Source organism: Manis pentadactyla, chromosome 4, assembly GCF_030020395.1.
Source record: "Manis pentadactyla isolate mManPen7 chromosome 4, mManPen7.hap1, whole genome shotgun sequence".
NCBI classification, from domain to species: domain Eukaryota; kingdom Metazoa; phylum Chordata; class Mammalia; order Pholidota; family Manidae; genus Manis; species Manis pentadactyla.
Genome location: NC_080022.1, coordinates 27,872,462 through 27,884,425, shown reverse-complemented (window position 1 = coordinate 27,884,425; position 11,964 = coordinate 27,872,462). Strand labels below are relative to the sequence as shown.

At 48.4% G+C, this 11,964-nt stretch overlaps 1 protein-coding gene across 3 annotated transcripts; it reads left to right on the top strand.

Annotated features, from left to right (window-relative positions):
* The first annotated feature begins 1,468 nt into the window (after positions 1-1,468).
* On the top strand, positions 1,469-7,526 carry MRPS15 (mitochondrial ribosomal protein S15). 3 transcript variants are annotated; one of them, XM_057500009.1, is made up of 8 exons: positions 1,483-1,744; positions 2,019-2,060; positions 3,160-3,235; positions 4,047-4,095; positions 4,562-4,650; positions 5,567-5,654; positions 6,967-7,158; positions 7,376-7,526. In XM_057500009.1, exons 1-8 carry the CDS (start codon positions 1,609-1,611, stop codon positions 7,493-7,495), a joined length of 792 nt encoding a protein of 263 aa, XP_057355992.1. In that variant the 5' UTR covers positions 1,483-1,608; the 3' UTR covers positions 7,496-7,526. The 3 variants fall into 3 exon arrangements, with proteins under 3 accessions (XP_057355993.1, XP_057355992.1, XP_036732449.2); XM_036876554.2 differs by having other exon boundaries at positions 1,490-1,744; positions 4,562-4,646; positions 5,596-5,654; XM_057500010.1 differs by lacking the exon at positions 2,019-2,060 and having other exon boundaries at positions 1,469-1,744.
* Positions 7,527-11,964: the final 4,438 nt, after the last annotated feature.

Here is an 11,964-nt window from a genome sequence, read left to right as displayed (position 1 = left end):
TTATTTATTCTTTCCTTCATTCATTCAACCAGCCCTCACCTAGCATCTAGGCCCTGGGCTGATAGCAGGGATTTAAAAGTGACTCAGCTTAGTCCACCCTGAAAGAAGGTAGTGAAGTCTTGAAAACTGGCCATTAGAACACCGTGGCCAGAGTTACCTGGAGGAGTCACAGAGTGCTGTGCGGCATGGGGAATAGACCTTGGAAAAGACTAACCCCTGTTGGGAATATAATTAAAAACAAAATCTTCTGTCAACCTAGAAAACCTCTCCACAAGCATGGAAGAGGACAAAAGCAGTTTTATTACTGAATGAGCACTAAACTAGAATGTGATGTGTATCACAGGACATCCACCAAAGAGCTTGCAAAGACTGAAAGAAACCGTACTCTTTAATATAGTCAAGTGGATACAACTTATTGCATGTTTTCTCAAGATAAACAATAACTAGTCCTCAAGCAAGAAGACTTGACAGCACCATTGGTCACACAGAGTTCATCCTACATTTACCTGGTAAATGGGGTAGCCACCTGTGTTTGCTAATTATCTTTATTCAAAGGAAAAAACACATGTCTCATGTCTTTATGAGAGCAGGTGGGTTTGCAGCTTGGAGCTAGACACCAGCTGAAGATAGGCTCCTGTCCTCCCTTGGAAACTGGGAGATGGGGGCACTATCTTCCTTAATGACTGCATTTCAAAGAGATGACTCCCAGATCCTTGAGAAAAACATTCCTGGGTTGTAAAACTGGCTAGAGGCTTATTTAGCTTTTTAAAAGATTTACATACAACTCAAAAGGCAGAGAAAGAATTTACAATTACAAGTTTTCAAACGTAAATGCTTAAGAAAAGCGAGGGCAAGAAGGGTGTTTTCTTTTTGCCCTAGAAAGAATTAAAATTTATTTTCCCTACTTTTAATTTGTATTTGTTCTCACACCCCTCATTTCACTAATATTCATTGAATGCTTACTATATAGTGGGTGCTTTGCAAACAACTCTTCTAACAATCCAAAAAGACAGATACTGTTATTATCAACCCCGTTTGGTGAATGAGTACATTGTGGCCCAGGAAGGTTGAGTGACTTGCCCATAGGATCCCACAGCGAGTAATGGCTGAGCTAGGATTCCAGCCCAGGGCTGTGCAAATCACCAGGCTTAATCACCAGGCTACAAGGCTGCCAGAGAGGAGGCTGAAACCCAGACATTCTTACCAAGGGGTGGGGAGGACAACAGGTTGGTGGAAGAAGCCTACAGCAAGCCCCGCGGAAGCACCCAAAGTAACCCGGGCCAAGGCCAGGAACGTATAGTGGGATTAAGGGTGGGATCCACGCCCAAGAAATGTCAGAATTACTCAGCACCGCACACCAGTCATGAGGCCAGGCAACCACCAAGCCTCCAACCTCGCACAGCGGTTACCGGAACCTCTCCGCTCGGCCCGATTCGCGTCGTCAGACGTGGCTTTCCAATCCGTTCTCTCGGTCCTCGTCTGCTTCGGTCTCGCACCTGCTCTCGATTGGCCGAGCCTGAGCCGGCACGGCGGCGCCCGGGTAACGCGGTCCGCACCGCGAGGGGGACGGCGGCGGCGGCGCGGACCCCGCGGGGGGCATCAGGCACCATGCTGAGGGCGGTGTGGAGGGCGCTGGGTTCGCTTCGCACCCCGGCAGTGACCCAGGCCCCGGGCCTTGGGGTCCCCTGCGGGGGGTGCGCCAGGCTTCCCCGCACCCAGTGGGGCCTTTCCTCACCTCCTCGAGGTGAGGGGCCGAGAAACCCGACAGCGGGGGTAGGGGAATGCGGTTCGGCGGAGCCAGAGTATACAGGGGACGAGGGTGGGGGAAAAGGAGGGTGGGTGGGGAAGACGGAGGACGAGGTGGGCGACCGTGGGGCAAGGGGGTGCGGAAGAGGGGGGTGGCGGTTCGGCGCAGAGGCGCGAAGGCCTTGGAGGAAAGAAGATAACGCAAGGGCCGCAGAAAGAAACCGAGGCCGCACTGTTCGAGGACATGGGGCTTCAGCTCTCTTTCTGCGTAGGTCTCCGCCCGGCCGCCCGCGGATATTCCGCCCTGGAACCAGGTAGGATCTCTCGGGGTAGGACTCGGGGCGGAAGAGAGACTGCCTGGAAAACTTGGGGCAGCCAAGGGGACAGAAGTGGCCAGTCAGGGTCACTAGAAGGGGTGAGCCAGAGGTCCTAAGCAGAAGACCCCCACTTCCACCTTGTCACAAGCTGTAGGTCTGAAGCCCGCGTGGGGTGCCAGGGGCGGCGGAGGGAGCGGGAGGCTTGCGTCTGAGTGAAAATGAGCTGACCAGAGGGAGTGCGTGGCTGCTACTATCCAGGCCTACCCAGAATATAGCACTTTGTGTCTTCCCTTCCGAGGTGGAGAGCATGGTTTCCCATTCCAAGGCAGTCTGCATAGCAATTAAGCTCTCTTATTAGGTCAATATTGGGCAAGTTACTCTCAGTCTAATTCTAAAATTATCTATTGGAGAGGATTGTCCTTAGGACTTACGGATAACAAATGAAAAGCATCCTTAGCACTGTGTGCAATAAACTGTAGTGTTAGTACTTATGGCTATTAATAATACTGATAATACAGCCAGTGTTTTACTGCTATTAATAAAACATTAATTATTTGCTAGTGGCAGAGCAGGCTCTAGACAGATTGATCTCTCCCATGCCTCTCCCTCACACTTCCAAGAGAAGACAGGAATGCACACACTAAGGCTGAGGGTGTCTTGTGGTCTCTGGTGCTTACATTCCAGGTGTCCTAAAGCTATGGTCTCTCCTTAACCCCCTTATTTCGTTCATGTAGTCAGCCAGCAAGCGCTTGTTGAGTGCCTGTTCTCACCAGGCCATGGACCAGCCTGTGGGGGATTCAAAAGTGGTCAAATTCATCCCTCCGCAGGAGGATCCATGCCAGCAGGGGGACCTGATAACTGTAGACCCAGACAGGTGTGTGAGAGGTGAAGGCACAGTATGGGCACTTGGGAAAGGCCGGCTACTCCCAGCATGAACTATTAAGGCATGTGCCCACAGGGTTTGCAGAGGAGGTAATCGGGGTTTACCTTGCTTGAGACCCTGGATATCTCAGACAGATTTGATGAGAAGAGCCAAGTCTGGGAGGAAGGGCAGTGAGAGTTGATTGTGGCTGTTTTCCATTCCTACACTTGACAGTCCGGCCCAGCCAAGATGATGACCCGCCCCCTTCCACACTGCTCAAAGACTACCAGAACATCCCCGGAGTTGATAAGTAAGCAGGAAGAAATCCCTTTGGTGAGGCAGGGGGCTCTGGGATGACTGGGTGGAAAAGGGGGGAGACAGTGACTTCAAGGCCTGGCCTGCTCTATCTGCAGCTTGATTATAGAATGGAGCGGAGAACTAAGCCCACGCATCTTAAGGGATGGAGCTGCTGCCGAAGCTGAACTGCGTGCTCTTTTTGTACTCTGGGTGAAGACCCTACACCATTAGATACCAAGGAGGCAATATGCCTCATGGGTCTTTGTAGAAATCTGTCACCTCTTGATCCTTACAAAAGCCCTGTGAGGAGAGACACATTGTCCCCACTTTATAGATTATCAAGCTGCCCGGTGTCCTGCAGCTCCCAAGGGACAGAGCTGGCGTTTGAATCCAGGGCTGAAAGACACCAAAGTCAGGATCCTTCTGTGCATCTCCTGTGCAGCACGAGCTGGGCAGACCCTCCAGTCCCTCCCGCTATGCAGTGTGACATGAGAAAGAAATAGTGATTATAGCAGTGAAGTGTCTTAAAACAGACTGAACCATTTCTAGCTAAAATGGAAATTCTTCCTCTGCTGTCCCTCTGACAAGCCTGGAACACTTGAGCTGACAGCCCCATTTTCTGCAGTTATCACATCATTCTCACCACAGCAAATCAGATCCACACTGACTTTTAATCCTTGAGAAATGACTCCCCACTTGCAGAGAGATTAATTTGTCATAAAAAATTTTTAAGTCATCCTTGCTTTTTAAACTAAAATGAAAACAGCGTTGCTTCCCCTTGCCCCTCTCCCCTCAACCTGTCTCTCATTGCTATGGTTTCACAGGCTCGACAATGTCGTGAAAAGACTCTTATCTCTGGAAATGGCCAACCAGGTGAGTAGCTTGTGCCAACCTCGGCCTCTCCCAGCTCTCTTCTCTAGGACTTCCTCCTACCCAGCTAACACCTCCTGTCTCATGCTTCTCAAGGGACAGCATTTATCCCACTCTCATTCTATGTCCACTCGTCAGTACCCCCAAGCCAGTCTTGTTCCCACATTGTACCCCTAACACTTGGCAAAGAGTAGGTGCCCAATAACCACCTAATGCCTGAATGAATAAGCAAAGTTTGGGAACATTCATCCAACAAGCCATTTCTCCTGTCAGTGACACTGGCCTTGGGATCACCTTGACGTGAATAGCTATGTGACTGGCCAAAAGCCATGCTTAGGTGAGCAGAGTAAAGTCAGGCCCTGACCCTTATGACCTAGTTGCTATGACTGCAGCCATGGGCTTGAAGGTATTAGAGCTAGTTCTCAGGGGGTGGCAGACCTCATGGATTCTCTGTCTCTATCTTCAACAGAAGGAGAAGCTAAAAATCAAGCAAGAACAGTTGATGAAAAAGGTCGTGGCAAACCCTGAGGACACGCGCTCCCTGGAGGCTCGAAGTTGGTTAGGGGGCCCTTGGGGAGTCGGGGTGCAGGGGAGTCTGCTAGCTGGTACTTGATCCAGGGCCTCCACCTGGAAGTACACTAGCTCTTAAATGTGGCTCAATAAAGGGAGAGGCAGGAAAGACCAAGGGCAATAAAAACTGGACTCTGTATCCTGAACTCTGGAATGCTGGAGTCAGTGCCCAGGTTCCCCTGCGTGCACTCAGGCAAGGCTCCTCATGAACCAAATTTCGTCTCTCTGTCTCTCTCCACTCTGCAGCTAGGGCAGTGTGAAAGGGCCAGGTGGTCAGGGCTGAGGTCCCCACTACACTCTGCGGTGCTTCCAGAACTCAGTGTGGGTATCGGAGGGGCCTGCTGTAGTGACAGCCTTGGGGCCACCTTCTGCTTTTGCCTTTTGTCCTCTCTTTGCCATACAGGCAAAAATCAAACAAGAGGACACCTGAAGGAAGGATATTCCAGGAGCTTTAGGAGATAAGTGGGAGCTGATCATTATGAAAACTCAGTAGTGCAAACACAGAGATAAGAGAGGCAGCTGGGAAGGGGAGAGGCAAGGAGTAGACCCTTGACAGTTGTGGAATCTTTGACTTACTGCATTGACTGATCTCCAGTGCAGTGTTGAATCATTAATATGATAGTGCATGCATCCTAGACCCTTGCTGAATTTAATAGGAATGCTCTATAATTTAACTGTTAAGAATGCTATTTGCTATAATCTAGGGATGATACGATTTTATAAGATAAAGGAACTTTACTTCCTCAGCCTTAGCTTTCTAAAGGAAAGTAATCCAAAGCCTTTTGAGACCTGGAAACTCAGAGTGCTTTGGGAATTATAGAGAGTTCAGAAGCATTGGTGATTATTATTCCTTGAGCTCTTAAAACATAACCCAGGCCTGGGCCCTTCCTTCCTCTGTGCCCAGCTTGCATCCTCTGTGGTTTGTGGTTTCAGTTGTTGCCTTGACTGTCAGGATCCGCAATTATGAAGAGCACATGCAGAAACACCGAAAGGTAAGCCTTGGCTATCACTCACAGCTCAACACCAGCAGCCAGGGAGAGGAGTCTGCAAGCTGAAGGGCTTGGGTGCCAAGGAGCAGGTTGAGAAGCCAGGCAGCTCCATCACCAGAGTGCCTACCCCTCAGATGCAGTGGGAAAGACATTTCCCACCTGCCCCGGGGAGAAATGGGAGCCGAAAAGGGCTATGCTGAGTGTCACCAGTGATCAAGAACACAAACTTTAGAGCATGGTCACAGTGTCTAGCATATAGTGGGTGCTCAGTAAATATTTCTTGAATGAATGAATGGGGTCAGGTTTCCCTGGGTTTAAATCCCAGCTCTGCCACTTCCACTTAAATAGCTGTGTGACTTTGGGGAAGTTACTTTATATGCCTGAGCCTTAGTTCTCCTGTCTATAAAATGGGGCTCATAATAGTACCTGCTGACAGGATTGCAAAGACTATATGAAATAATAATAGCAGTCAACATGATGCATATAAAGTATTTAGGCCTTATGCTAAATACATGCATCAGCTCATTTAACCCTTATAACCATAAGGGTTATAATCTCTATTCATTTTCCAAAGGAATAATCTAGGCATGAAGTGATAATTTATTCTTCAAGGCACACCACTAGGATATGATGTGCTAGGACTTAAAACTAGGTGGTCGTGCTCCACGGCCCATATTCTTAACCATTATGCCATATCTAAGCACAGTGCTGGGCACAGAGCTACTGTAATTAGGCAGTTGCTGGTATTTTTAATAAACACACAGTTGTGAATACAGGCTGGTATGGCACCATACCTGGCACTTCAGTGTTCGCTGAAGCTGGTTGAGCCTGCTCCTTGGAGATCAGAGTTTTGTTCATTTGGAGTGTGACGCACCAGCCTCACTGCCAAGGTCCCTCACAGAATAACACCTGGCTGCAGGCAGGGGTCTCCAGGGAGAGCACAGGGCCTTCCCTTCTCTTCACCCCAGCTGACAGTTTGCTAAGCTGTGGAGAGGCTGAGTGGGTAGTATAGGGGAAGGAGCCTGAGATTTGGAGTGAGACCCCTAGATCCAGATTCAAGACCAATCCTCACACAAGGCCCCTACCTAGCACAGGTCTTGGCCCTTATATGAATCAGATAACATCTTTGAGCTTTTATTTCCCCATCTGTAAAATGGGAATAACAAGGGCAATACCTACCTCAGAGCTGCACTAATATTTACATAAGGTTGATGGGAGGTTTCCGTGAGATGATAAAATGACCATCCTTTGCTACTATGAGGTGGCACACCACTTATTTATATAACAACTAAGAGTACTACCAACTCTCTTACAGGACAAAGCCCACAAGCGCCATCTGCTGATGAGCATCGACCAGAGGAACAAGATGCTCAAAAACCTCCGTAAGACCAACTATAATGTCTTTGAGAAGGCATGCAAGGAGCTGGGGATTGTGTACACCATTCCCCCTCTGCACATCCAAAAGAACCACCGCCGCTTCATGACCAAAAAGGCTCTGTGCATTCAAGTATGCATCAGAATTGCTGCTTTCGTTGGCCCTACTCTGGGACTGAGAGCAGAGGGAGGGGTTCCCTCTGACTGAGGCGAAGTAGCTGACAGGCCGTCAGCCCTGTGGAGAAAGGCTGGGGTAGCCATCAAAGGGCAGTTCCCACCCCACCTGCTCCAGGTCTGAGGTTTCACATAGGATTACACCGTCTTTCCTGCTCTCTTTCTTTCTTCCCTAGGTTTTCCAGGAGGTTCAAAAGCTGAAGAAGCAAAAAAGGGCCTTAAAAGCTGCAGCAGCAGCCCAGAAACAATGCCACCAGAACCCAGAGAGCCCTTCCAACCCAGACCAGAGGCAATGAAAGAAAACTAATAAATTTTGTTAAACTTGTATTTTTTGGTCTCAAAGAATAATGAGAGACAGTGGGGCTCTTTGTGTCGTTAGGAAGAGGAGGAATTCATTCTTCCATTCAATTCTAGGCTCCCAGGGTTATCTGAGGTAGATTCCCTGCCTTCGCACACCAGGGGTCACATTCTCATAACACACCTCACACACACTCCCATAAACAGCTCCCTGTCGTCCAGGTGAATTTCAATGGAGGCAAGACTGAGCACACAGTGGCACAGGAGAAGGGTGGCGGGCTGGCTAACTGCTGGGTGAGAAGGCCAGCTATAGGAGCTGCCCTCTAGACAGCACTGAAGGGCGAGAGTGCAAATTCATCAGGCAGAAATGGGGAGGGAAGGTATCCTGGGCAGAAGATACCAGAAGTGCAAAGGCAAAGAAGTTAACCGGTGCATGCTGTATTCAGAAAGCAGTGAGACCTGGAAATAGAGCTTGACAGGTAAGCTGAAGCTCGGGTGTGAGAGACTTGATAATGCTGCCTGAGACTGCCCTGTCCTTTAGGGAGGTGGAGACCTGGTTTTGAAACCAAAGGAGTGATAGCAATGAATCTGTTTTATTAAGCAGCAGCAGTGTGGAGGGTAGACAGGAGGGGCATAAATAAGACCAATTTATTGTGGGGGCAGGGGTATTGATGTTCAGATTAAGAATCTGATTAAAGGTAAAAGTCCTATCCCTAAAAGACATATATAAAACACTGCTTATAAATTCTGGGAGGTAGGGATACCTCTTTCCCCACAAAGCCCACCCATTTACATCAGGTTAAGTGCCAAGGTATTGAAGAGTGCTCACTTGAAGCCTGAGTATTCCTTTTTTTTTAAACCACCACCATAGGAGATTGCCGTCATTCTTTCCTGAATCCTCTTTACTCGTGATTGATTAGTCATTCAATGAGGGTGTTTTTTAATTGGAATAAAGTTGATATACAATATTCATTGGTTTCAGATATACAACAGTGACTCAGCTTTATATGTTGCTAGATGCTTGCCACTGTAAACATAGTTCTCCCTGTTACCATATCAAGATATACAAAATATTGGTTGTATTCTGTATGTTGTACTTCCATTCTACACCTAATTTATTTTACAATTTGCAGTTTGTACCTCCTTAACCCCTTCACCCATTTCACCCATCCCCCCAACCCAATATTCTTGGCATGTTTGAAAAACCCAAGGAAGACTGTCTAAAACTGAGTGAGCAAGAGAAGACTAGGAAAAGATGAGGTCGGAGGGGTAAGTAGACACCAGATAATATAGAGCTCTCTGGGTGTATTAGCTCAGGCTGCCATAAAAAATAACCATAAACTGAGTGGCTTAAACAACAAATTTATTTACTCACAGTTCTGGAGGCTGGGAGTCGAAGATCAAGGTGCTGGCCAATCTGGTTTCTGGTGGGAATCATCCTGGCTTTTAGATGTCTACGGTCTGTGTTCTCACATGCAGAGTGAGAGAGGAATCTCTGCTCCTTTTCACATTAGGGCAATAATTCCACCATGGGGCCCTGCCTGCCCTTGTGACCTAATCTAACTCTAATTACCTCCTAAATGACCCATCTCCAAATACCATCACATTGAGGGTCAGGGCTTCAACATAAAATTTGAGGGCACAAACATTCAGTCATGTCAAGGGAAGAGACTTGGGACTTCATTCCGAGTGAGAAGGTGTCTTGACAATGGGTTTTAGCCCTGGACAAATTCACTCCGGATTCAATGAGGTGGAAAAATCACAGTGCAATGTTCTTGGGGTGAAAGGGTTTATACCAAACTTCATTCCCTCGGTGGCAGGTCAATCACTAGAATCCTGTCCACTCAGAGCGAGTGGGCCTGCAGCATGCTGGACTCTGCCTCTGGGCCTCTCTGCCCCAGTAGCCATCTCAGTCTCTGTCCTCGGTGCTGCCACCACTTCATCTCTGCTTTCCTGCAGCCATATAGCCCAGAGCACTGGGTGGAGCTCTTTATATAGAGTCAATAACAACGTTTTGCCACACGTGTGTAGTGAGCTAGCTGACCAGGGCCAGGTAAGAATCCTGGCCACAGGAACCTTCACTTTCTCCACAGAAGGAAAGCCAAAAAGGAAGAAAGATGAATTAAAGTGATGTACAAAGAGCAGTTAGAAATTTAGATCCAGGACTCCAGAGAGGGCTGAGCTGGAGACAGATTTGGGAGTTCAGGTGGTAATTGAAGCCATGGGTGTAAGTGAAATTGTCCATGGAGGGAAATGAAGAAAAAGGGGCCATGTCAGGATGGGAAGGATGATCTTGGAATCAGCTTCTCCTAAATCGGGATAAGGAGCCTAGGCTGAGGCGCAGGGGAAGTGAGGGTAGAACAGAAAGCCAGGGGTCCTGCGCAGTCAGAAGTGAGATGAGAGGCTCAGAACTGAAGATGAGCTGTTCAGGTATCACCTCTGGGAGCTGCAGGGAAGGCCTTTATTGGGTCAGGACTTTGAGTGGACACAACTACTTAGGGATACTGTGCTGGTGGGCCAGCTGCCAACATTTAAGGGGGCTAGTGGAGAGGAAGGAGAGAAAACATACATTAATGGAGTAGACCCTATGAAAAAGGCATTGTTTTAAGTGCTGCCTTAGGCACATTATCTGTGTAATCTAAAGCCACCTTTACCAGATCCACCTCCCCACCCCACCCCCATGCATATTGGCTAATTACCTTCATTTTACCAGGAGAGTATTAAGCCTGAGAGAGGTTAGGTAACTTGTCCAAATTCACACAGCTGGTTAGAGGCAGGCTTAGGATTCAAACCCACATCGGTCTTGACTACAAAGCCCACGTTCTGTTCATTATACCACACTGACTAGGGGCAAAAAATATAGTCTGAGAAGCTGTGGAAGGAATCCAAACTCCAGCAAACAAATGCCTTTAGCAACCAGGCAGGTAATAGAATACATGAAAGCCAGGTGTAAGATAGTGCTGCTAAACTGCTTGCTACATTCCTATCATATTCCCTTTTAAAACACTGCACAGACCAGGCAAAATCAAATCAAAGCCTTAGGCTGCCAGCCAACTACTGTAGTGTATCCAGTGCTGAGATGTCAGTTAAGGACCCAAAAGTCTTTGTGGTGAAGCAGTTTTAGTGGTGGGGTGAGAGCTGAATCCCTGTTGCAGTGAACTGCGGAGTGAGGATATTAAGAAAATTCACGTTGTGAGTATAGACTACACTTTTAAAACCTTGGCTGTGAGGGAAAGAAAATAGACTAGCAAACGTGTGGAAAGGACTTGAGCTCGACATATGTCAAGGCAAGACTTTCAAGTGGTTGCCTTGGTTATGAGGTGATACTCCATAGAGGGGACCACCCTGATGAGATGAGTTCAGCTGGACTGGGGGCAACAGGGGAATGAGATGCCTCTAGAAAGGTAAGTGGAGCCAGAATGGAGAGCATTGAATGCCATGTCAAGGTATTTAGATTGATGGGTCAAACAGTAGGGAACTACTAAAGAATGCGCAATTTAAATAGTATCTTCTCAAAGTTAGCCTAGCACCCAGTGCAGGTGGAGGAAAGAGCAATAATGTGGAGGAACTGATACTGCAGAACAGAAAAAGTGAAGAGGGAAATGTGAGAAAGATTTTGGAAGGAAAAGTAGAATTGGTGACCCAGGGAGATAGAGTTGGAAGCCAAGGCTCAGCAGGGAAAGAACAGTAGGTTTTCGAAGTATTGAAATTTACAGAAATGGTTGCTCATTGAAGTGACAAGGTACAGCAGGTGACAGAAAGGTGATTCTGGAGAACAAGATGAGGGTGAAGTGTGGGGTCCCTTCCCTCAAAGCACACAAATGGATGAGAGGCCTGCTTAACAGTGTGAAGAAAGTAGCTTCAAAGAGCCTCCAGGTCGGATCCCCCAGGCATGGGACAGACACGCACAGGCCTGATTTGCTTCATGGAGTATGAAACCAGGTGGGCCTTCACTCCAAGTAGCTTTAGGGAGGAAATCCAAGTAATTCAAGGATTTTTGGTCCTTCTCCCATCTAAAAGAAATGGCAGTTACCATTTTAGGGAGCGCTTTTGTGGCATTTTACATCATCTCACTGATTACTCTCGGCAGCCCTGTGAGGTGGGTATCCCCTCCATTACGTAAGAAGTCCAGCCTCAAAACTCCTGCTCTAAGTCACACCTAGCAAACAGCAGAGCCCTGGTTCAAACCCAGGTCTGCCCGCCCAGAGCCTGCTCTAAAATTTTGCTCGGGTTTTCCTCGTTCATGGGCACGGAGGTACTGGGCTGGAGGTGGGTGGGTGGCCGCAAGAGCAGAACCAACCCGCGCGCGGTGACCACCCCGTCCTCCGAGCCTCAGCCCGAGCCCCGCCCTTCCTCCAGGGCTTAAGAAACTCAAAATCAGCGGCCGCGGCCCCACGGCATTCCCACCTCTGGCGCGGACCATAGGTCTCTGCCGCCCAGCCCAATAAGCGTCCGCCCCCCGGGCGCC